This window comes from Nestor notabilis, unplaced genomic scaffold, assembly GCF_000696875.1.
Source record: "Nestor notabilis isolate BGI_N333 unplaced genomic scaffold, ASM69687v1 scaffold20859, whole genome shotgun sequence".
Classification (NCBI taxonomy): domain Eukaryota; kingdom Metazoa; phylum Chordata; class Aves; order Psittaciformes; family Psittacidae; genus Nestor; species Nestor notabilis.
In genome coordinates this window covers 6,597-28,900 of record NW_009942780.1, presented here as the reverse complement: position 1 = coordinate 28,900, position 22,304 = coordinate 6,597, and the positions used below count along the sequence as shown (strand labels likewise).

The following is a 22,304-nucleotide window of genomic DNA, read 5'->3' as shown; positions in this document are numbered from 1 at the left end:
ATTCCTGCTTTTCCAGTAAGTCCCAATATGAGCAGTAAATCCAATTTCCCTGTAAGCTTTAGGGTCTGATCTCCTGGGTAATTCTTGCTTCTTTGCCAGGGGGACTAAAATTGAACATGCTGTTTGAAAACTAGCTCAAATGTCTCTTGCATGTAAGGAATTTGTATTCACTGATGACATGAGGTGGTTTGGTGCTTGGGAATTCATTTAGTTTCCTTGGAAGGCTTTTATTTATTCATTGTTAAGTTCTTGCTTCTAAAGCCAGGAAAACTTAGCCCAGGGAGTTCTTGGGGCACTTTAAGAGATGAGTTTATGGGGTTTTTTTTAATAACAACATTATGAGCAAGCAGTGTGGCCAATAAAAATATCCTCACTTCGGGAGCAAAGCTGCTCTTGGCTAGTCAAGCAATCCTTTCGCTTTTAGTCTCAGTTTGCAAGCCCAGGGGAGCATTTTGAAACCTTCCTCTGCAAAACACAGAGTAAATATCTTCTAAGAGAACAAGTTTCACTGCATTAAGGACACCTACAATAAGCTGTACCTGCTGATCACAATTATCACCCAGTGAAATTCAGTGATAGGGTTTTGTTTTCCCCATACCCTGGCTTGTCTGTTCCCTTCAGTTACTTCCCAGGATAGGATTCAAAATGGTCTTAGGGTTTTGATTTGGTTTGGGTTTTTGTTTGGTGGGTTGGTTGGTTTTTAAGAAAGCACAACAAAGGCACTTACTGTTATCATGCTTGTGTCCTGGATAGATAATTCTGAACACATAGTCTGTACAAGTGTCTTCGGCTGCGGTCTCCTCCAGGTCCACTGATCTGTTGCTGTTCCGCTTTCGAAGCTTTGGAAATACTTTACCCTAGAGAGAATAACAATTCCAGACATTCAGCTATGAAAGACTTAACAGAGCACAACAAACTAAGTACTTCAGACCTCTGGCATCTTAAAACTAAACTTCAATGTTGGGAGGAGGTGAGGGAGAAAACAACAGTAGAATCATACACAGCAGGTGGTTTAGGGGTACTTAACAGTACTTTCTGTGTAATGAAACAGTTTTTTCTTGTAATCCATGTAAGTTGGGCACCAGCTTCTTCAATAACCCAAACCTCTGACAGGAGGTATGACCCAGTCTGTTTGGGTCCGAGTCCTTTACTGTTTGGGTTCATATTTTAATACAATAGCAGATTTGAGTTCATTGCTCAATGGGGCAACGAAGGTATGAACAATTCTTATACACTATCTGTATAAGAATCAAATTGGACTAAATAGGGTTATTTTGCCTCTCTCTTTACCATAAAGCAGCTGGAAATCAATGCCTGGACTCTGAGGAGCGGGATGATGATGGTTGAACAGAGACATTAAGATCAGCCCTATATACTAGAAGCAGCTCATCAGAAAAGGCAGTACCTTGCCCTGTTGGGACCACAGTGGTGGTTCCAGCTGGCCACGAGGCAGAAGACCATTCTCCAGACAGGAAAGGAATGCGAGGAGGTGACCTCCTTGGGGGAAGTGCAGTGGAGGTCTCTGGGTTCCATCCTGACTCACCAAGACTAATGTCCATCTGCTTTCTGCTGCAAAGGAGGACAAGGGGAGTCCACACTGTTACATCAGAACCTTGATTTTCTGCTCTTACCTTCTAAGTAAATTTTATTTGTGACCATCTCTAAGTAGATAAATAAACCTCTGTAAGCCCCAGAAATCCAGGGATATCTCAGTCCTTTAGACCTAAAGAAGCTCCAGATACAAGCAAAATATGACAGGCCCCTTGCAGAAGCATTTAAAGTGATTCTGAACACTAATATAATAAATAATAAAGGAATAACTAAACTAACTCTCTGGTGTATGACATAACTTGACAAAGGACACACAATTCAGAATGAAAACCAACCTAATGGATATAACCAGAGGCTGTCAGCTTTACTTGTGTAAGGACTGGGAAGTCACACTCCCTGCTGTAAATTTTTCTCAGCTATCTTCACTGTCACTAGAAATTCAGAACAAACAAGGAAAACCACCCTGGGCTCTGGATACTCCTTTAAGCACAATGATCTGCATCTTGTACAACTGTCAAAAGAATGTAAGTGAATTAGGTTCTTAATTTTCTTTTCCAAAACTGAATGAATGAGGCATTTGGAGCCACCTGGGTAAAGGGGGAACCTCCAAGAGCAGGATGTACTCTGCAGCATGGCTGTGCAAGTTCCAGTCTGGTAGCTAGGTGCTGGGCAGGACCGCCAAGTGTCTGTCATCTTGTGCAAACAGCAAAAATCATGTTGTGCATATGCCTGGCACCCAACACTGAAACAGCTTTCTTAGTGAAGAACAGCACAGGCTGTCGTGTTTCATGTCTGTCATTTAATCCCCTTTCCCTAAGGAACTGCCACAGAGCAGAGTGGTGACGCCCCTGACCATGAGCCAAACACTGGACAAGCACAAGGTGTCCTGGGGAAGCTGATCAAAGTGAGGCAAATGGACTTGAATTAACAATGCCATTGTCATCCTGTACCAGGTAGGATTCCAGATTTTAACACTCATCCCCATATATCCATAACTAGTTTGACGTGTTAATGGCACTCAGGGAGGAAAAGCAATCACTCAAGTGGCAATCCTCTGCTTATGTATGTTAAAACAACACACATAAACTGCCTTCTAAAACAGCCTCCTTTTGCAATAAAGCCCTAACAGGCACCACATAAAAAGGCAGCAGCATTAACATTCACCTGGCAGAAAGGGGCTTTGGGAGTGCCCCATGAGAAGAAGGTTTATGCTTACGTTGCTGATGGCAGTGAATGCAGACGATCTGGCTGAGTGGCACCATTAATGCGTAGTCCCAGTAAACACTAGGAGGGAAGGAAAAAGTGCAGGAAACATTTTTTTCCATATTCAGAAGTGTTTGTGGTTCCAAGCACCCAATAAAACACTCTGCTAAGTTAATAACTTCTCATTAAACCTGGCAAATTAGTAGTCAAATAAAAGGCCAAGGAACTAGTTCCCCACAGTGGAAGGAAGGGACCAGCCTTCCCATAACCTCCCTTTCCCCCTTCACCTCCCTGTCTTCCCCACTGCCCCACACCAGCTAGTCTTAGCTCTGGCTAAGACTAAAGTGCCTGGGGCACAGGCTTGTGAGGGTCTCTCATCTGGGTCTCAGGACAGACGGGTTCAGTTCTGTCTTGCACACATGATTTATGGGCAGCAGCATGTAAATGCACTGGGGCTCAAGGTTCCAGATTAAACACTGGGAACAGCTCTGAACCCTTCCAAGAACAACCCACGCAGAGTTTAGCAATAAGAGCAAGGGTAGAGGGCTTGTAGAAAAAGAAATGGTTTGGAAGAAGCATTCAAGAGCAGTGTTCTGTGGTTGAAGCAGCATTCCCTGAGGAGACATACCTGCCTGGCTTTCTACTGAAGCAGAATGCCAAATTAGGTGAATGACTGATCTAATGAAAGACAAGGACACTGCATGTCTCTCTTTTGAGGCTGAAATTAGCCATGCTTGCCAAGTGATTTGTGACCCTCTGAAGGGAGGTACTAGGATTGTAATGATGGGAGGTAGTGTTGAGCCTTTTCTCCTGAGCACCTGGAAAAGCAGACTTTTGTTTTCCTTTTAAAAAGCCCTTATATCTGAGTGCATTACAGGACCTTCGGAAAGAGTCAAAACAGGAACAGAGCCCAAGCTGTGTGACACCTCAACTCATGCACTATTCACAAGTGCTTCAATTAAATCAGCCTTGTTACACTTATGTCATATTGCCAAGTATACAAGGAATAAACACCATGAATTCTTCCAGTCTTCTGAATGCAGTGAATACCTTTTCTCCAGCTCTGAATCTCCAAGGGTTCCATTCATCAGCTGATTTGGAGTCCATTTTAATGTCAAACTATCTGCTGACTGATGAAGGGAGAGATACCCAGGAATTGCCTCCAAGTCATCTTTCTGTTCACAAAAGCAACAAACAGGCAATTCAGGTGACTCAAGCGCACAACTAATTGTCATGTTCCAGTCTTCCTATGCCCCACAAGTTCCACAGCAGTGGATTATCTAAGAACTGCTGAGGGAAACCTTAACACCAAATGTACTGGTATTTAATACCGGGGGAAAAAACACAAGCCTGTTATATCCTTACCCATACCACTGACTTCTCAAGTCACAGCCAGGCAGCAGCTGTGTCTATTGGCCCAAACTCAGGGTACTCACCGGCTGGACTAAGACATTGTTTTTCCCATACAAAAGGTGTGTTCGGGAATTCTGGTGCAAGGACTCCACGTACTCTCGTGCCGAAGCCGCGAAGCGATCTTCCGACGTGCTCCCACTTGAGTGTCGTTTCCGGATCTAGCACACACACAGGCAGAGGCAAGGCAGATCAGGGAGGGCAGGAATGACCGTAACAGCAGGCCAATAAAACAGGAACAGTTCCATTTAGACCAATCTCTGTAGAGTGGAACGTCTTCTGGAGCCAGGAGACCTTGCAGAGAAATGACCTGGAGTCTTACTCACCCCTGAGCAAGTGAACTCACAATTCTTCGTGAACTACCTGGTCAGATCACAAGTGTCAAAAGCCACAGAATTTAGCCCTGGATCTCAAACTTTTCTACATACAGATAAAGAGGACAAATGGGCCCAAGAGGACTTCTAATCTCTGTAAAGGCTCCATTACAGAAGAGAAGAGAAAGCTTGCTCTACATTCAGATCTCTCCCCCTGGGGCTGTTTTTATTATCAACATGTGCCTTAACTCAGAAATAGCTGCACAGTAAATACCTACTCCCAGGGCTGGGCGCTTCGAAGGAGAGTCTTGGCGGCCGTGTACTCCATGGATCCGGTGTCGCTGAACAAGCTCATCTGCTGAAGGGTCTGTCCAATAGTGATCTGCTGTCTTCAGCTTGGTGTACTCCAGAGCACATGGTCCAACTAAGGAAACAGACCCAGAGAGAAACCTTCTGAGCCTGTTCAGAAACAGGCTTAAGTCTTATCCTGCTCGCCAAGTACTGAACGTGAGATTTCCTTCTCAAGCCAAGTGACTATTAATGATCACTTAATGATCCTACAGGATCAGCCCATAACACAGACAATCCATATAATAAGATATCTGGTCCTATTATCCAGGACTGTATAAAAACATTCCTTTAGAGCATTAGTAGTTACAATGTGCTAGCAAGCGTTCAGTAAAAAGCCCTTCCCATTGTGTTCTCTGATCCAACTGGTAATTAATAATAAAACCAGGTGACTGGTCTCAACTGGTCTCTTAAGCAACAAAACATCATCTTCTATGTTGTTCTGAATAGTTAAAACTACACGCAAGGGATAAAACCCACTATTTATCATAATACAAAATGTTTTGAGAAACATTTTCTTCAGCATAAGAAGTAACTTTGCAAGAACTCACCTAGAAGAGAAGCCAGTATTGGGCCACAGACAGGATCTGCCAGTAAAGCTTCTTTTTCATAGTATTTACTAGGAATAAAAGATCAGAACCCAGTTAAAAACACTGGTGGCTATTTTTAAAATGTCTTATGCCTCCTAGTAGCACAAGTCCATTGACTTTAAAAATACCATGTGTTACTGGGAGGGTGCCAAAGGAAGCACTGAGATAAGGGCAGGAAGCCAGCCAGGCTGCTGTTAACCTGACAAGTACTTCAGCATTGGCTGTGGCCCCAGCAGTCAGTGGTGTGTGCAGGGGGAAGCATGGACTCACGTCCCAGGTCAGACTTCACACTTAACAAAAACTGAGGCCAAACACTCATCTCAAGAGCAAACTCTAACAATTAAATTACCTGTATAAAAGGGAAGATTTCAGAGTTCTAAGAGTTTTACCAAGGCTGAAAGTGGGATCTGGGCTGTACGACTGGAGTGCTGTGCATGTATGGAAGCAGAACGCATTTCCAAAGCTTCCAACAATAAAATTTGGTGATAAAACCCCAACATATTTAAATAGTCTGACACAGGTCCAAAGGGATCCAAACCCCTTGTATTTCCTGAACTGACGGGTAGAGGAAAAGCAGTTGCTAGGATTACCTAGAAGTCACTGATGCAATGCATCTCCTCTAAAAGCTCTAATGGAGCTTGACTGGCTCATCCAGTGATCTTGTAAAGAAGAAACGTCGTGTTGGGTTTGCAGATAAAGGAGGCATTTACAACATGGTGTGTTCTGAACTATTTTTAAAGTTCATTAAAATATAAGAAAGCTGTGGAGAAATTAATTTAGCCCATTTTAGACATCTGCTTTAGAACATTTCTTATACTATACCGATAACATGGACTAGACCTCCTCGGAGCATAAAAGGAGCCTAGAACAATCAGTTCAATAAACCTATGCTCCAGACTTCTATATTTAACAAGATGACCACCACCCCTACTCTGGATCCGTATTCTGCCCTTCATCAGCTGTGTAACCTCAGGCGAGTCACTTCCTCTCAGAATGCTCATCCTACCTCACCTATTTTGGAACTGAGCTCTTGAGAGGCAGGAGCTTGCCTTTTGCTAAATGTGTTTACCCAGTATATTTGATCTGGGGCTTTGGGCACTAATGCAATATGAAGACAAACAATAACTCTCTGCAAGCAATTTTGTCAGTTTTCCACAGAGACCAAGAGATGCACACATTCTTAAACATCTATCTGTGAGGAAGAATCTTGAAACACTGTCAAGAACAATGCGCTACTGGAACAGTAGCTCTTGCAATGACCCCAGTCTTCCCATCACAGCAGGCAAAGCTGACTTATAAAACCACAGAGCCAAAACATCAAAGCACCCACGTTTCTTTAACTGTCCTCATCCTCTGGTGTCTCCTCCACTAGATGGGGCTCAAACTCTAAACCACCTTCTCTTCCTCAAGAGCAGAACTTGAACATGGAGCATTTGAGCAGTAATGTCACAAAGATGCACAAGAACACGCCTAAGGTTTTATTCAGTAACTCTTCCTGCTCTAAACTCATTTTCCCTTTTTCATCTACTACTGTAAGAGAATTCCACTAAGGTGTAGGTCCCATTAGAATCTGGCCACCTAATATACTTCAAGTTATTTTTTTCAGCTGATTTCTGGGAAGCTGTATGGCTGTTAACAGTTTTTGTAAGGCTGAAACACTATCAGTGACTCAAACCTTTCTTCTAAAGGCCTGTGCAGTTGGTTTTGTTCTCTCCAGAAGTCTGCACCACAGACTTTTGATTAAATCCCTTCTTGCAGATACCTGAACGCATCAGTCTGACAAAATCCTGTGCTTCTGATTCTGTCCTTACCTGCAGTTATCAACAATATACTGCACAATCTTGTCGAGCACTTTCTCAATCAGTGCTGTCCGAACCCATATGTGTTTGATGGCCTGAGGTGTCAGGACAGGAGTTTTGCTTGTGGTTGAGCCCTGCCTCTTGAGGGGTTCCTGCCCATTTGGTTGATTTTTCCTGCAAAAGGAGACAAAGTAAAATTGTCAGAATTCAGACTCTTCTGCTCACAGGAAGCTCTGCAGTGAAGGGCTGCGTGGAGAGGTGTTAGAATACACAGGCTGAAATCAATAAGGCTGTAAATACATTGCAGACCATACATCTCAAAAGAATGAAAAAGCAACAAAATGCCAAGTGTAGCAGAAAATAAGTGGCACTTGACGAACAGAAGCTCACTTCTTATTAGAAAAAGTTTCATACTCAGTTGGGAAAGCCACAGGGAGAATGGTCAAAAGAAGATTCTTGTCTCCTAGCTTTGTCTGGTACCTCAGGCTGAAGCTAGCCATGACCCCAAGAAGGCACACAACTGTTCTAGCATGAGAGATTCACACTGAGGGCAGAAGCATGGAGCAGGATTGGAGATAACAGAGGCAGAGCTTTTCTAGGGACCTCCTGCCATACCATCTCCAGGCACTCCTTGGGCACAGACCCATCTTTTCGCTCCCTCTGTTAAGCACCATATATAGCTGTAGCACAGTCTGTGCTAGTGTCTTGGCAGTGAGAGCCTATCTCCTACCACCTACAGAACAACAACAAGACAACTAAGAGATAAGCAACATCAAACTGAGAAACTAGAAGTATAGCAAATGAGCATCCAAAGCCAGCTGGGAGCTTGCTTACAGCCAAGACCCCCTGCTTGTTCCTACAGCATAAGCCAGCACAGCAACAGGTCCACCTCAGAAATGAGAAGCTTAACGTTGCCTTTTCGAGGCAGGGTGGCAAGCTGGCTGTACAGAGCACAACCACTCCCAGGGGTGGCTGTAAACCACAACTCGGGGGCTGCTCAGCACAGTGGTCTCTGAACCACACGGGAATGGTCCTTCCTTTCTGTGCAGTTATCTGCTGCCCAGAAAATCTGCTTTTAGTGACAGTCCCTAAAGAGACAAAGCTTTAACAAACGCGGCCAGGACAGGTCCCTTTGCACCTACCAGGCAGCGTCTGTGTCCTCGCCATGCTGCACGCACACTGTGTGAATTCTGGGGATGAGCAGAGCTCAGCCTCACCTGCTCTCCACCTGCTGCTGCAGGTCCTGCACTTTCTTGCATATGTCCCCAGCTACCGCATACGTCTTGCCAACCTTGGTGAAGAGAGCGGCCACCTTGTCAGTGCGCAGGAAGCCGGCAGCCCTGCGCTTCAGCATGTGCAGGAGACACGCTTCCACCACACCTGCGAGAAAGGGAGGGAGAGAAGTGATGGGTACTGCTGTCCTTTGCTCTTCTCTTCGGTGATTGTCATCTGCTAACACCCGCTGGTCAGATGTGAAGAGAACAGAGCCGGGGGGAAGGCAGACAGAAAGCTAGACCAGTTCTCAAAATTGACTGAAGCAAGCGTGTGTCTAATCTGCAACAACAAGCACCTGGTAAGTTACAGATAATGTCAGTGCACAAATGAACCATGGGACTGAACATCTCCCTCTATTTTCACCCCATTTTACACATCACTGGGAAAGAGTTCCTGACTCTACTGAAAATGAACCAAAAGCAAACTCTCTACTCAACTCCTCGTGGCAGAACCAGTTCTCCGAACTCAAGACAGAATGAGCCAGAAATCTGCTTTTACTGATGATCTCTGTTTTGAACACAGGCACCTCTTTATCTTTGTGAGTTGCTGCATCCATTTCCTCCACTTGTGGTCTGATGTTTGCAATGAAAACCGAGGAACTGAGAAGAAAATGTAGTACTCCTGCAGCCTGAGAGGGAACACAGAAGCAGCCAGACCTACCACCACAACAGGTCTGCCTGCGAGGTTTATTTTGCAAACTTTACTGTAACACGCTTTGATGGTCACCGGGAAAAGACTGCATTGCACTACTCCAGCCTGGCGGGCCTGTGCATCAGAGATCTGAACAGCTCTCGTATCAACTGCTGCAGGGAAAAGAGAACGACAACTAACACAACAAAATAAACCCCAAGCTTTCCTTGCCTACCACTGCAGATGACTCATCCAGTCAGCACTGTCCATGAAAAGGGATGAAGGAAACAGACCATTCATTCACAGGGAGGGGAGCAGAACAAGTGTACTGGCAAGGCGTGCGCTCACTGAAACCCACGCAGGCACAGCAGCCCTCACAGAGGGCTCGAGCTCAGCAGCAGTGATGCTCCCCTGCGTTGAACGACAGCAGGCAGTCCTGCACGCCGCTGCAGTTACCATTGCCATATTACGTGCTGCAAAGGTCCTCCATCTGCTCTGACACACGCTGCACCTCTCCCAAGCTTCGGCAGTGAGCTTTCATAGAAGGCAGTGTTTTGTTGCTCTTTAAGCCCAATGCTGTCAGGTGCTGAGCAATTCCTGAAGACTCCCCCTCCTCACTGTACTTAATGGCCTCTGAACCCCATAATACCTGAAAGCCTGGCCTGAGAAAGACCCATCCTCACTGCTCAGTCCCTGAGGATTAACCTAAGTCACAGGGAATGGCACAGACACACTTTCCAGCTGGGAATCTATGGAGTCAGGGGATCACAGGATGTGTCTGCATTAAACAGCATCAGTATAAACATCCCCTTCATCTCCACTGCTACCCCATTTCTTTGTTTTGTGAGACTGAACAACCTGCTGAATTAATGAAAACATTAGGAGCAGCATTTATGAGGTATTAATAACTTCACGTTTTGTGTCTTCTCACACTGGAAAAGAGAAAGCTCTAATTGGCTTCCTGCTATCACTCACTACACAAATTACCCTAATGCGTGTTCAGAAAGCACAACCGTTTGCTCCTGGAGTGTAGAAAACAGCACTAGAAAAGCAAATTGGAAATGTGCTATGGGATAACTGTGCCACTGTTTTGCTTTCAGCTGTGAAGGCAGATAGGTTTTTAAGGTGAGTAACACTGGATAAAATCTGACAGAAGATAAAATTTCCATGGCAGCCCTAATTTCCCTATGAGACCGTCAGTGGAATGCAATACTGATGGCTTGGGGATTTGGGATTGTTAATTTTTAACCATTTTTGCTGAAATACAACTAACCCGAGTTAGCAAAGCCAAGTCTTCTAATTGTATACCCCGAATTCATTGTCTGTAAAATAGAGAAGTCAACATTCTCTCTTCTCCTCCTTCCTAGTCCCAAATTTGTTTAGACAGCAAATTCTTCACAATAATGTGATACGTTCCCTTATTGCACAACCTATATGAGAACTGTGCAACTCCATCTTAAAATGAAACAAGAAACGTACTCTCCTCAAGCTGCCTAATGTGAAATGTCACATAAAGCTGCTGGCAGGCCAGAAGCCAGGATCATGATGCACTGGGCTGTGACCAGCTTCTTCCAACACTCCAACAGCTACAACTCAAATAAAGCCAGGGAAGCCCTACACACGCAGCCATCCTTCAGTAAAGAGACAGACAGTACGTCACCGTGTTTCTCCTGCCCATCATGTCCCCAAGAGGAGAACACCAATAACCCCTCCGTGATCGGGGCTTTGTGCAGCTGGCCCATGGCTATAATGGAATGACTGTCCTGGCGTTTCTTACTGCTGTTTGCAAGGAGGGTCCTGCCTGCGCTGAATCCAGAGGGGTCCAAGCCCAGGAGGAGCAAAAACCAGACTGAGATGTTGTATGGTAACAATGGAGCGATGGCCTCAGCTTTGCAGGCTCCTGATCTCAGGGCATGAGCTTGGCTGCATCAAGGCTACTGAGCAGAGTCTGACACTGCTTCCCACACTGGTGTGCTTCCCAACCAGTAGTACTGACTCAGAAGACAACCACCCCCTGCTTTTCCATCCCTATTATGCACAAAGGCCTGAGCATGGCACTGTTCCCCAAAAGGAGGACCAGGACACACAGTCACATCCCTGCTTGACCCCTCTCAGCAATCAGCTTATTCCAGGAAACATCCGCTGCAATCAAAGGACATCTGTAGGTGGCAAAGGCAGTGCCCGTGCTCTCACACAAGTGGGAGCCTGCTGATGATGACATCTCTGTGAGCGAGGCTGTTTCTGCCCAGAGGAAGAGGGATCATCTCTGTATCTAACACAGAAGCAGCAGCGGGGGTGAGCGCTGCTCGGTTGCCCACAGGGTTTTGCAAGGCCAGGTAGAGCAGCACGGGAAGAACAAAGAGTGATGCCAGCCCGGGGATGTTCTTCACATCGCAGCCACAGATCCTGTCTAGCAACCATCACGACAACTCCTAACCCGGCTGCTGGTTTGCTCTGTCTTTCAATTAGAAATAAAGAAAATGAAGAAAGCAAGGCAGCTTTCCGGATGCCTGGAGCCACGCAGCAATAATTGCTTCCAAATCTTAAATGAAGCAACCTGCCTTCAAAAATAACTGCAAAGAAGTGCATTGCGGTTGCTCAGGAAACAGGCTCTCTTCCCACCTTCCCTGGTGTGGGGTTTTTTCTTTCCTTAAAACAATAAAATATTAATGAAACAAATGTAGTGGAAAGCACAGCAGGCACAGCTCCATCAGTAACACACGCTGCAGCTGCCACGGAGGGCGATCTCCACAGCGACCGGCCCCACGGACCCAGGATTTCATTATTCCATCGTGACATTTCTCATCACAAGGACTAGGCATAACATCAGTCCCCAGGTGACTGTAATGCATGTGTGGTGGTGGTTTGCAATGGGAGAGACACCAGAATTAGCGGCTGGATTGCCTCAAAATCTATGTTCCAAAGGTTAAGAGATGAATACATCATGTCCAGGTCTACGTGTCCAGCACCCTCAGGTCTGGGTCCAGGTTACAGTCCCATCCTGTGTGACCTTCAAGTCACTTCATTCTCCTCTACGTCACCCACAGACTGAGGTTAACAGTATTGTCCAACTCCAACTTTTCTCTTCAGGCTCCTTTATACAAGGGAATCATCCCAGAAGAGCTCACTGACTTTACATTCACATCCAACCTAATACACATTAGCTTTCAAACACTCAGTGGCTTTTATCCAGTTAAAGTGGGAAACACTGGAGGAGAGCAGTGCAGCTTGCAACACAGATGCCCTCCTATTCCAAGCCAGGGGACAGCACAGATGTCACCTCTGAGCATGTGACAGCAGGAAGGCAGCCCTCCAGCACAGCAAGGGGCACAAGAGCTTCACAGCACATGAGCTAAGAGCCACGGAGGGCTTCTTGTTTGCTGTGTGCCCAAAGGCAGACACCGAGCTCCCTGCACCACCACGTTCTCCTGCGCACACACACAGCTAAGCTCAGTCAACAAGGAAACTTGCACTTGAACATCCTGAACAACCTGCAGAAGTACCACCTCAAGCTGAAGAATCTTTCATAAGACATGAGAGGACCTGCAGAGTGGTGCTCAAATGGCTTTACAGAGAGGAAATAACAGTATTTGAGGACATCTCCTTAGCTCCACTTACCTTTTTTCTCTTTTTCTCCTCCACAATGCTTAGATTTCTACTTTCTAAGCATTGTATTGAAACAGCAAAAGCAAACATCTTACAGTGAAATAAACCAGCATTTACAAACACTTTGTCCTGAAAACCTCCCCATCTCCGCAGTTAGGCTGCTCACGCTTCTTGCATTTGGTAATCCGCACAGGAATTAGTGCTGTTTCTTAGCCAGCTCTTGGATTTAAATCAATTCCCCATGGCAAGCTCTTGGCGTTCATCTGGTAGGCTTGTGGGGGTTATAGACAGAGGAACCTTTGGGACAGGAAAAGGAAGTTATTTGCTTACTTTAAAGAAAACTAACAATCTTCCCCTTTCTGGAACCTGACACTAAAAAGCGATGAAGATTCAGCTGTTTCTGGAGGATCTGAATGTCAGAAAGACATTAACAGATACTTCGGTGTAAAACCAGGTAATCTGTACACACATACACATGCTTTTCTTTATTTACACAGGTAAATAACTACTATGAGCTCTCTGAGCACAGCACAATGCGAATGTGACCCGAGCCTGCTGCTGTCATTATACTTACAACAGTGAGTACATACAAACACTGAGTACAGAAAACTGCAGACATTCACTACGTGTAGATGGGAAGAGCAGCACTGCACTTGGAATAAATCAGCAGAGCCCAGGTAATTCCCTTGTATGGTTCATCTGACAGCAGCCATCCAGAATTCATTAACTCCAGCCAGTTTTGAGGAACATCCCCTGCAGTATCCACTGTGAATTTAATTAAGCGCAGGTATGTTATTGATTTACAGCTCAAATAATCACAGTTCCCAACACACTTTGGAAATGTCACTGGTTTATGCCTTCAACAAGGCTGCTTCTTGCAGATCAGGTGAACAAGTTCAGTTTTCTCCTTTTTTGCCTTTATGAAAATCTTGACATGACTTAATGGAATGTGAAACAAGAGAGCTCTAGGGATGGGGCTGGAAGGGTGGTAAGCATTGAAAAGCAGGATTATTTATGGGGTTTATTTAGCAGATGAGATTTTCCTTAGACAGGAAGAAATACCACAGCTAAATACCTTGTTTTCATGGAAACTGCATGGGGAATTGAATTCATGAGGCTGAAGGGAATAAGAACAAGTGAAAAGAGGAGGATGGTAAAGAAGCAGTCAGCTGCTCATGATCTCCAGTTGCTGTTGCTTTACCTCGCTAGTCACAGAGCTGCCTGGTTTGAAACCAACTTTATTACCAAGTTATAGCATGCTCTGGCATTGAGAAATGTGTAATGACTAGGTGAGACTGTACCTGCTCACCAGCTAAGAAGCAAATGACTGAAGAGGAGATACCCAAATCTGCTCCTTTGTCCAAAGGTATTGCTTTGGCCATTTTATGGGAGACAGAAAACATCAAGCATGTTTTTAAGTCTCAATCCACATTTGACATTCTGTCTTCAAATGCCAAGGACTGTAGATTCACCAGATATAACTGCACTGCAAATAAGGGACTTCAAGTCACAAATCCCAGAATGCTCATGGGACACCAGGCAAGGATAACAAGAGAGCTGTGCTACAGCCAAGCTCTCACTCCCACCCACCTCACCTGATCTTCAATACACCATTCATCAAACCAAGCATACAACAACCCCTGCAACTGAGATGGGAGGATTCCCTCACCTATCAGCACAAAAAGCACTAGAAAAAGTGGTTCATTTTGAACTAGTGTTCCTCAGACCTCTGGTGCTGTGATTTAAATACCATAGTACAAAAAGTAAAGTCCAATTAAACACTTCCTTTATAATCACAACCTCAAGCTAATGCCTCAGTGGTTAAGTACAAGTCACGCTTTATAACTGGGCATTCCTTAATTAGCTACATGCGTCAAAGTTATCTGTGCTGGTGTGTTTCTTCCACTGATGATGTACAACTTCAGCACTTTCTTGTAGCATATACCCATTTTTCATTTCCCCACAAGGCTGTGGACATGTGAAGCTTCCAGCCTCACTGCAAGGCTGGTATATTTATTACACAGTGTTATTTACAACAGCCCTACCATGGTTGTATTGGACAACAGCAGCACTGCTAAGAGATGGTATCTGAGGAACTTAAAAGGCACCATATTTCTGCTGCAGCTCTTATTCTGACTGGTGAGCTGAGAAGTCAAGATGCCCAATGTTAGATCAACTGGGAGGGCAAAGTGGTTTCATTTTCATTTCAAGCTGCAAAATGAAGACCTTTAAAGTATCTATCACTTTTATTAGTGTTTGTTAAAGCACTAATGTAGCAAATCACTTGGAATCCATGCAAAGGAAAATAGCAGGGTGATAGGTGCTAGGAGAACACCAAGTATTTTTATTTTACAACAGCACAAAGAGACATTGTGTGTGCTTAGGCCTGCACAAAACTAGGTCCTGTGTAACTCTGCAGGGAGAGGCAGTTTCTGCGTTTAAAGAATCCATCAGTAAAATTGCACTTGATGACTACCAGAAAAAAACCCTTTCATTTCACTTTTGGAGGTTACATGTGAGAGGAGAGTCACTGTTACAGAAATGCTGAAAACACACCATAAAAGAATTATTTAATTTGAAAAATTATAGTTAACTGGATGGTTTGAGTCCCTATCAGAAGAAAGCACCTTTCCCCTGGACACAATGTAAAACCAGCACTTACTGGAACCTGGAACTGCTGTTACCAACTGTTGCTGTTAACCAGCGCTGTGTGGTTTAAGGGTTAAGTTCACCTGGACTCCAGCTACGTGTGCTTTGCTCTGCTGCACAGACTCCTACCTTCAATAAACCCCTGGGGGGTAAAATACCTAAATGGACAATCCCCAGCTCTAAAGACAGCTCTGGCTTGGAGTTAGTGACTGCTCCTCTTCAAAGTCTTCACCATTAAGCTTCAAGAATCTCAATAACCCTCAGAAAATGGAACTGTTTCCATTAAACACTATTAAGGGTAAATCACAATTACTGAGGTTTCTCTAAATAACTGAATATGATCCAATTCAATGGCCCACGACTAAAGTGAAATGTTCAGCAGAGTCCTCTAAAAGGCATGAGGGAGAACATTTCACTCCTCAAACAACAACACGTGCAGTTCGAAACCGGTCTCATTTCACATCACAGCTAATAGTCACCCCCTGTTTTTCCCTCTCCTCTACAGCACACCACTCATTACTTTAAAGCTCCTCTTTGGAGCACAATCAAAAAGCTTTTCAATTTCTGTAAAGAAATATTTGCCTCCCCCCAGTTATGCTCATCTCTGGTGCTCTCTTCGGGCTAATGTGTTTATGAAGTGAGGTAGAATCTCTATTTTATCAGCATTATTCATCGCTGAAACTGTTCCGTTTGTTTTCCAAACAGAAGCAGTAAGAAGGAGGCTCGCTCCTATTCTGAGACCTGCATCTCCACAGCAGATTAAGTGCATTTTTTAACACATCAGTGCCAAGGGTAGAAAGCCAAAGGAGTTCAAATAATAAATTGCCTGGCTGGACAATGGTTATTTACATCCATTTCTACATAAGTTACGTTTTTATGAGCTAAGGAGAAAAGAAAGAGAGCAAAGTGAATTCTTATTTTCCTGTCAAACCCAGGAGAATTATGCTATTTAGAAGCCTCAAGGGAATCACCTAAAAACCCCACAGCAAACAGCACCTCTTCCTAATGGGGCTGATTTGCAGAGGACTGGAAGGCTGTAACTCAACTGAAATTGGTGGGAACACCTTGTTGTGTGGACACTCCAAAACCGAGGTCCAAAATAGCTCCAAATCAATCTCCTGTTCCTTTTCTCTCTTAATACTTTGTTGCCATACTTTAAATAGGAGGCAGAGAAAGAGTTTCTATCAGGAACTTATTTCTCCTTAAAAAGAAACAGTTTCCCAAATTGCTGCCGTCCATGATTTTACTGCAAGTCTTGGGTATTTGATACTCTCCTGAAAGCTTCCCCATCTCGGAGCATGCCGCTGGATACAAACCTCTGGATAAGAAACGTGTTTAAGGAACACATTTCTCTTCCTCGATTTTATTTTCCTGCCATGAACTTTAATCCAGTCCTGTAATTTGGGGCCACGAAGGGAAAGATTTCTGACTCATGGTTTTTCATTGCTTGGGGCTGGCAATCGTGACGTTCAGTGACTCTGATAATTGCTTGGATTTCAGGTCCTGAACGAGAGAAAACAGAACCCGAGCTCCAGCATCATGCAGTCACTGGTTCCTAATTAGATCTGCTCTTTCAAACGCAATTAGCTTGGTGCAAAATGGGATAACAAGTCATCATAAAACCAACGAGGAAACAGTCCCACAACTAACCACATCTTTGTGGTTAACCCTTATGTATGTTAGCAGCTTGGATTCCTAACCAGCACCACCGGGCTCTCCTGCAACCCAGACACACTGTCTGTCCCCGAAATAACCCAGATACCCAGTCTTGAGGCATCACCAGCCATACTCATGCACAAAGCTTTCCTGGTTTTCCACTGCCAGCTTTGACAGAGACATGCCCATGATTTCAGCTGAAGCTATTTGATTGTATTCCTGATTTACAGACCCTCAAACTTAAGATCTTAACTGACCTCAGACTAAGCACATGGCTCCAGAAAATCCAGTCAACACAATTGCTTCCCTGTTGTCTACCACCTCCAAAAAGAATGGAGCCCTCATCTGCTTTCAGAGGGTGTGATGACACCACATCAGAGGCGGGAAGTAACTGTTAAATTGTTTGGTCCATTCTTGGCAAGTGTTTTGCAGATCAACTCACATCATGTTACACATGGTTCTAAAGTGTTAACAGGACCCAGAACCATTCTGTTGCTCAGAATTTGCCAGTCCTTTCACAGTGAACAGATACTGACCCATACAGATCTATTCCAGCTAACATACCCTTCTAATTATTTCCCAAGAAGGGAGCACCTTCTGTTATCCAAGCCCAGGTGCCCCAGGGCTATGTGACAGGAAACTGCAATGGATGGATATGGGGCCTTCACATTAGGAGTAAGCACTTCCAGAGAAGACTGGACTCATCACTGGGAAGTCAGCACAGGGCTCGTGTTCAGGCAAGAGTCTGCTCACGCTGGGATGGCACATGTCAGCTGAAAGGCCTTAGGCCACCTCTCTGGTGTATTATTCACACAAGGAGCACTGCTCCAAGGACTGCTTCCTACGTGGATCCCTTACATCACAAGCTGCAGCGGTCACATCTTGTTTCAAGGGCTGCATGCATAACTAAACACAGTCACAGAGAACACATGAACACCTCCCTTTAACACTGAGATCCAGCTCTGCAGCCAAACGTATTACCTTTCCCGACTCATTACTGGACAGATCATGACATTGATTTTGTTTTTCTTTTAGATCTGTGACATTTAAACACAGCATTACTCAGAAAAAAACAGTAACTTTCATCAGATAATAAGAGGAGAAAAGCAATACATATAATGGAAATGGAAACCACAAAACGTGAGATTAATGCAGCCCAGTGGAGGGTCCCGGCTTGTCTCCCAGGGCTGAGCAAGCCAAGCTCTCGAGCCTCCTCTCACTGGAGAGGGTCTGTTCCTCTTCTCTGCAAGTCCAGTCTGGAATGTACCAGCACATGGATCTGCAGGTCCTGCAGTGAATATTCCCAACAGATCTATGGAGATAGAGCAGGAACTTCACATTCAGAAATAGCAAATTTTCTGCTTGGGTTTAGAAGGGGGAAAACGTTTCTGGTCTGCAAGTCTGGTCCAGATAAAACACTGCTTTAGAACAGACTTGGAAGGCAAAGCTAATGAAATGACACTGAGGTAGGGAGAAATGCAGGAGTGACAGCATTCTCCCTGGCCCGCAGAGACAGCACGGAGTGGAACAGCACAGCACGGCCCATGCGTCACGGGTGTCAGCCACTGTTACTAAGGGAACGGCACCACATAACCCGGCTGAAGCATCCACATCCAGCTCCTGGCAGAAAAACCTGTCCACAAAGATGCTCCAGCAGCCACAGAGCTGCGTCATTTCATTGTGCTCCGACTGACAACACAGGACTGGTGAAACCCACTCAACAGCAGCCTGGAGCCCAAAGGAATTTGGACTTTCTGTCCCAGCGTGACACACATAAGCCACCCTGCTCAGTCCAAAGTGAACTTGTACAGCTCTGAGTCACAGAGCAAGAGCTTTCAGAAATCAGACAGGATGAAAGAGTAACTGGAATGTAACTGGATTATAAACTGGGTTGAGAACAAATACAAAAACATCTGCAGTCATTGCTTCCCCACGAGGCTAAAAATGTCAGCACTGTTTTCCTTCTCTCAGCTCACACGGGTAAAGACCATAGGCTGTAAGCAGAGCCATTGTGGTTACAACAGATCTCTCCCACTGGGTGAGCAGAACCCACCTGCAGAGAGGCATTATTCCTCCAGGAGCCAACACGGAGCTGTCCCGTGGCCAGAAAATGGCATTTCCTTCAGGAGCTTGCAAAGGTGAGCTCACTGCTTCAATACCCAGTGCTCAGCATGAGAGACAGGTAGTGCTGAGACTGTATCTTCTACCTTAATACAGTTTTCTGTGGTTTCAGGCTGACCTTGGGGCAAGAAAGGGGCCCTCACCCTCTGGATGCCAACTTATCTCCATAGATTCAAATATGTAAGCTCCTCTAGATTTGCAAATGAACTCTACAAAACATGAGCTACTCTTCTGTCCAACTGCATCCTGGGGATGGAATCCAGGACCATGAAGACATATTTTAAGGGACAGACAGTGAGGAAACCCCTTCAGGCTCAATGCCCTGCAGTGATCTGACATGAAAAACTTCCTTCCGCTTAACAGATGATGCACTTAAGTTCTGCTCAGAGATGCCTTGGGATGCACATCTCAGCCTTGGAGCTTCTTACGCTTACCCCATGTACCACAACAAAGCAGTACGGAAGCAGGGAGTAGGAAAAGTGGCACCTGCTATTTAACTGACACCTTCAGCCATTCGGGACCTGGGAGAGCCAGGGAATTTTCAGTTACTGATGCAGACAGGCCCTGAAAATCAATTACCATGTATTGAAGAGACTCTTGCTAAACTCAGCCTTGCAGGAGAGTAAAATGATTCACAAGAATTCTATATTTATAACCAAGATTCACTGAAAATGACTCATGCCCTGAGCCAATCTAATTTTAAAGGGAAGGGAAAAACCTCTTGAAGAGGCAGATGAAACCAGAATGGGGGAAGGAAGAGAAGTGCCCCAGCCAGGAGCCATTAGCCACATGTAGTAGGAATGCTTTCTCCATTCACTCAGCTGAAGTGATAGCAGAACATTCAGCATCACCTGCTTCTGGTCCAGAGTTAGTGAAGTCCTATGTTCAAAGCAGCTGCAGGCTGGAAGCCTTCCTTAGGACAGGTAGGATTGCTGGGCAGTAATAAGGCCGCTCATGGAGAGTTATTAGCTCTTCAGACCCTACACAATTCAGAACACAAACCCCACTGGAATCACAGTGGAAGGCAGGGAGAAACATTAAGAAGATTTTAGAGTATTCCTAATTTTGGCTGAGCAGACTCTTAACAGAAATAGCTGCCGCCCCACCAGCCCTTACATCAACACTGCAGCACATCCTGCAGGATGCAGCTTCCAACCTGGAGAACAGCTACACGTCACCAGGAGCTCTCCAGACCAAGCACACAGCCTGCAGCATGGGCACGGGCTCAGGCTTCCCTCCCCTGCTCCCAGCTCAGGACCATTTGCCTGTTACTTTTCCCCCTCTGTATAGTACAGATATACTGTAGCTAAAAGGGGAATGTTTAAAATAACCACAAGCTAAAGGGAGGAAACAGCTACAGTCTGTATTAATAGCAATAAATGTTAACCAGAAAATATGGCTGAGTCTTACATTCCTGAATATGCAGGGATGAACATATTCTCCTAAGCTGTAAGTAAAGGATAACCTTGGAAACAGCAAGCAGGCTAGTGACAGATTAGCCTTACATACATAACAACTACACACAATAGGGCAAGCTGGACTTTCAGCGGTGTAACAGGAAAAGGTAACCATGCTCCGAGTTTGGCTTTCAGTAACATGTGTCAATGCTGCTTTGCCTAAACAGCCCACTTACCTCCAAAGCCAAATCTAACTTCCACTCTTCTTAATCTCTATGTTTGGCTGCAAGTCTCCGCTCAGTGAAATCCAGACGTGTCTAATGATGGCTGTTCTCCAGCCACCCTCAGCATCGCTCCCAGTTAAGGCTTCAGTTTGAAGCATGAAGAGAAAGCAGCCAAGGACTCACAAGCCAACACACATATTTACAATTGTACATATCTTGAATCCTCAGCACTATCTTGCTATGTTTCTTCTCCAGATACCAAAGGTTGATGGATAGTGTTGAATTTTTATTGGCCCTAGTAAATTATGGGCTAGATTTCAGAGCTATTCAACCAGCATTCAACAATTCCTTCTCAGGCCCTGAAAGAAGGGGCTAAGTCTCCAAAGGAGTACTTGGTGTGAACTTACAGGAGCTGATCTCTATTGAGAATCCAGCACCAGACCATCCTTCATCCATCATCACAAAACACAGATCGGTCATTTTGGCATGGTACTTATTTTGGATAATGACGTTTTAATCTGAGTTACTTTCTTATTTGTAATGTACACACGAAAGTGGCAAAGGAAAACAAAAGGTGACATGGACCTGAACTCCATCATTTCTAGTATTTAAATCCCTGCATTTACTTCTGACAGCAAATACATTTCTACAGGAGAAGTAAGATTATGCAGTGTTAGCCCTTGTGTGTGCCATTTACCACATAAGGCGATGATGTGACTGCTGTCTTCATGTACAAATTTCCGGGTGACAGCTTCTTCCATGATCTGCTTCACCTAAAACAAACAGAAAAAAATGGTTTTAAGATCCCAGCGCAAACCAGCACAGTTATTACAAACGATGCTCTCAAAGCTCTGCTGCACCAGCCTCTATACAGAAATAATACAGTACCTATAGAAAAGACAAGAGCTTCAGGTTTTGCTTCAAGACACAATTTAACAATTACAGCAAATAAAATCATTGTATTTATCACACTTCTTACTGATTTAAACAAAGTTCCTCTCCAGTTTCAAGGCTGATGAGTCAAGCCCTAGCGGGAATTCATTGCAGATTAATGACTTTCAAAAAATTAAGGAAGAAAACAGACAAACTCCATTCATCTGCAAGCTTACTCTCCCCCCAGTGGCTTCCTCAGCCTGACACCAGATGAAACCTAGTTGCCTCAACCAGCTCATTTATCAGACACTCATTCCTTCCTGGCCACAGAGCACTTGCTTTTCCACATACAAATCCTCAATCATTTTTGGCTTCTCATTTGTGAGCTATAATTACAGGGGTAGAGACACTCTGCCTAAACAAATGCCACATCACTTTCAGTATATTCAAGTAAGTGCTGCTGTGGCAGAACATCTCACAAGATACTCTTCTTCCTGGTTTTTAACTTGAAAACACATTGGTTTTTTTGCAGCAGCCCTGGAATCCAACACATAGTATCTGGCACTAACCACCACGTGCTACTCGTTACCACCAGGCTCAGCAGCATGGCCTGTGTACCAGTGCAAGCTGCACAGCAACGGTCACCCCCTGCTGCAGG

The 22,304-nt window shown here is 44.8% G+C and overlaps 1 protein-coding gene across 1 annotated transcript in view; it reads right to left on the bottom strand.

Annotated features, from left to right (window-relative positions):
• Nucleotides 1–21,546, bottom strand: part of SGSM2 (small G protein signaling modulator 2) — a gene marked incomplete at its 5' end in the record, with an annotated part of 37,210 nt that extends 15,664 nt beyond the window's left edge. The window contains 10 exons of the mRNA XM_010021573.1: nt 728–857; nt 1,406–1,569; nt 2,768–2,835; nt 3,805–3,929; nt 4,191–4,325; nt 4,757–4,902; nt 5,378–5,445; nt 7,228–7,389; nt 8,433–8,595; nt 21,471–21,546. Coding sequence (XP_010019875.1) covers nt 728–857; nt 1,406–1,569; nt 2,768–2,835; nt 3,805–3,929; nt 4,191–4,325; nt 4,757–4,902; nt 5,378–5,445; nt 7,228–7,389; nt 8,433–8,595; nt 21,471–21,546 — 1,237 coding nt within the window. The remainder of the gene's footprint in view (nt 1–727; nt 858–1,405; nt 1,570–2,767; nt 2,836–3,804; nt 3,930–4,190; nt 4,326–4,756; nt 4,903–5,377; nt 5,446–7,227; nt 7,390–8,432; nt 8,596–21,470) is intronic.
• Nucleotides 21,547–22,304: the final 758 nt, after the last annotated feature.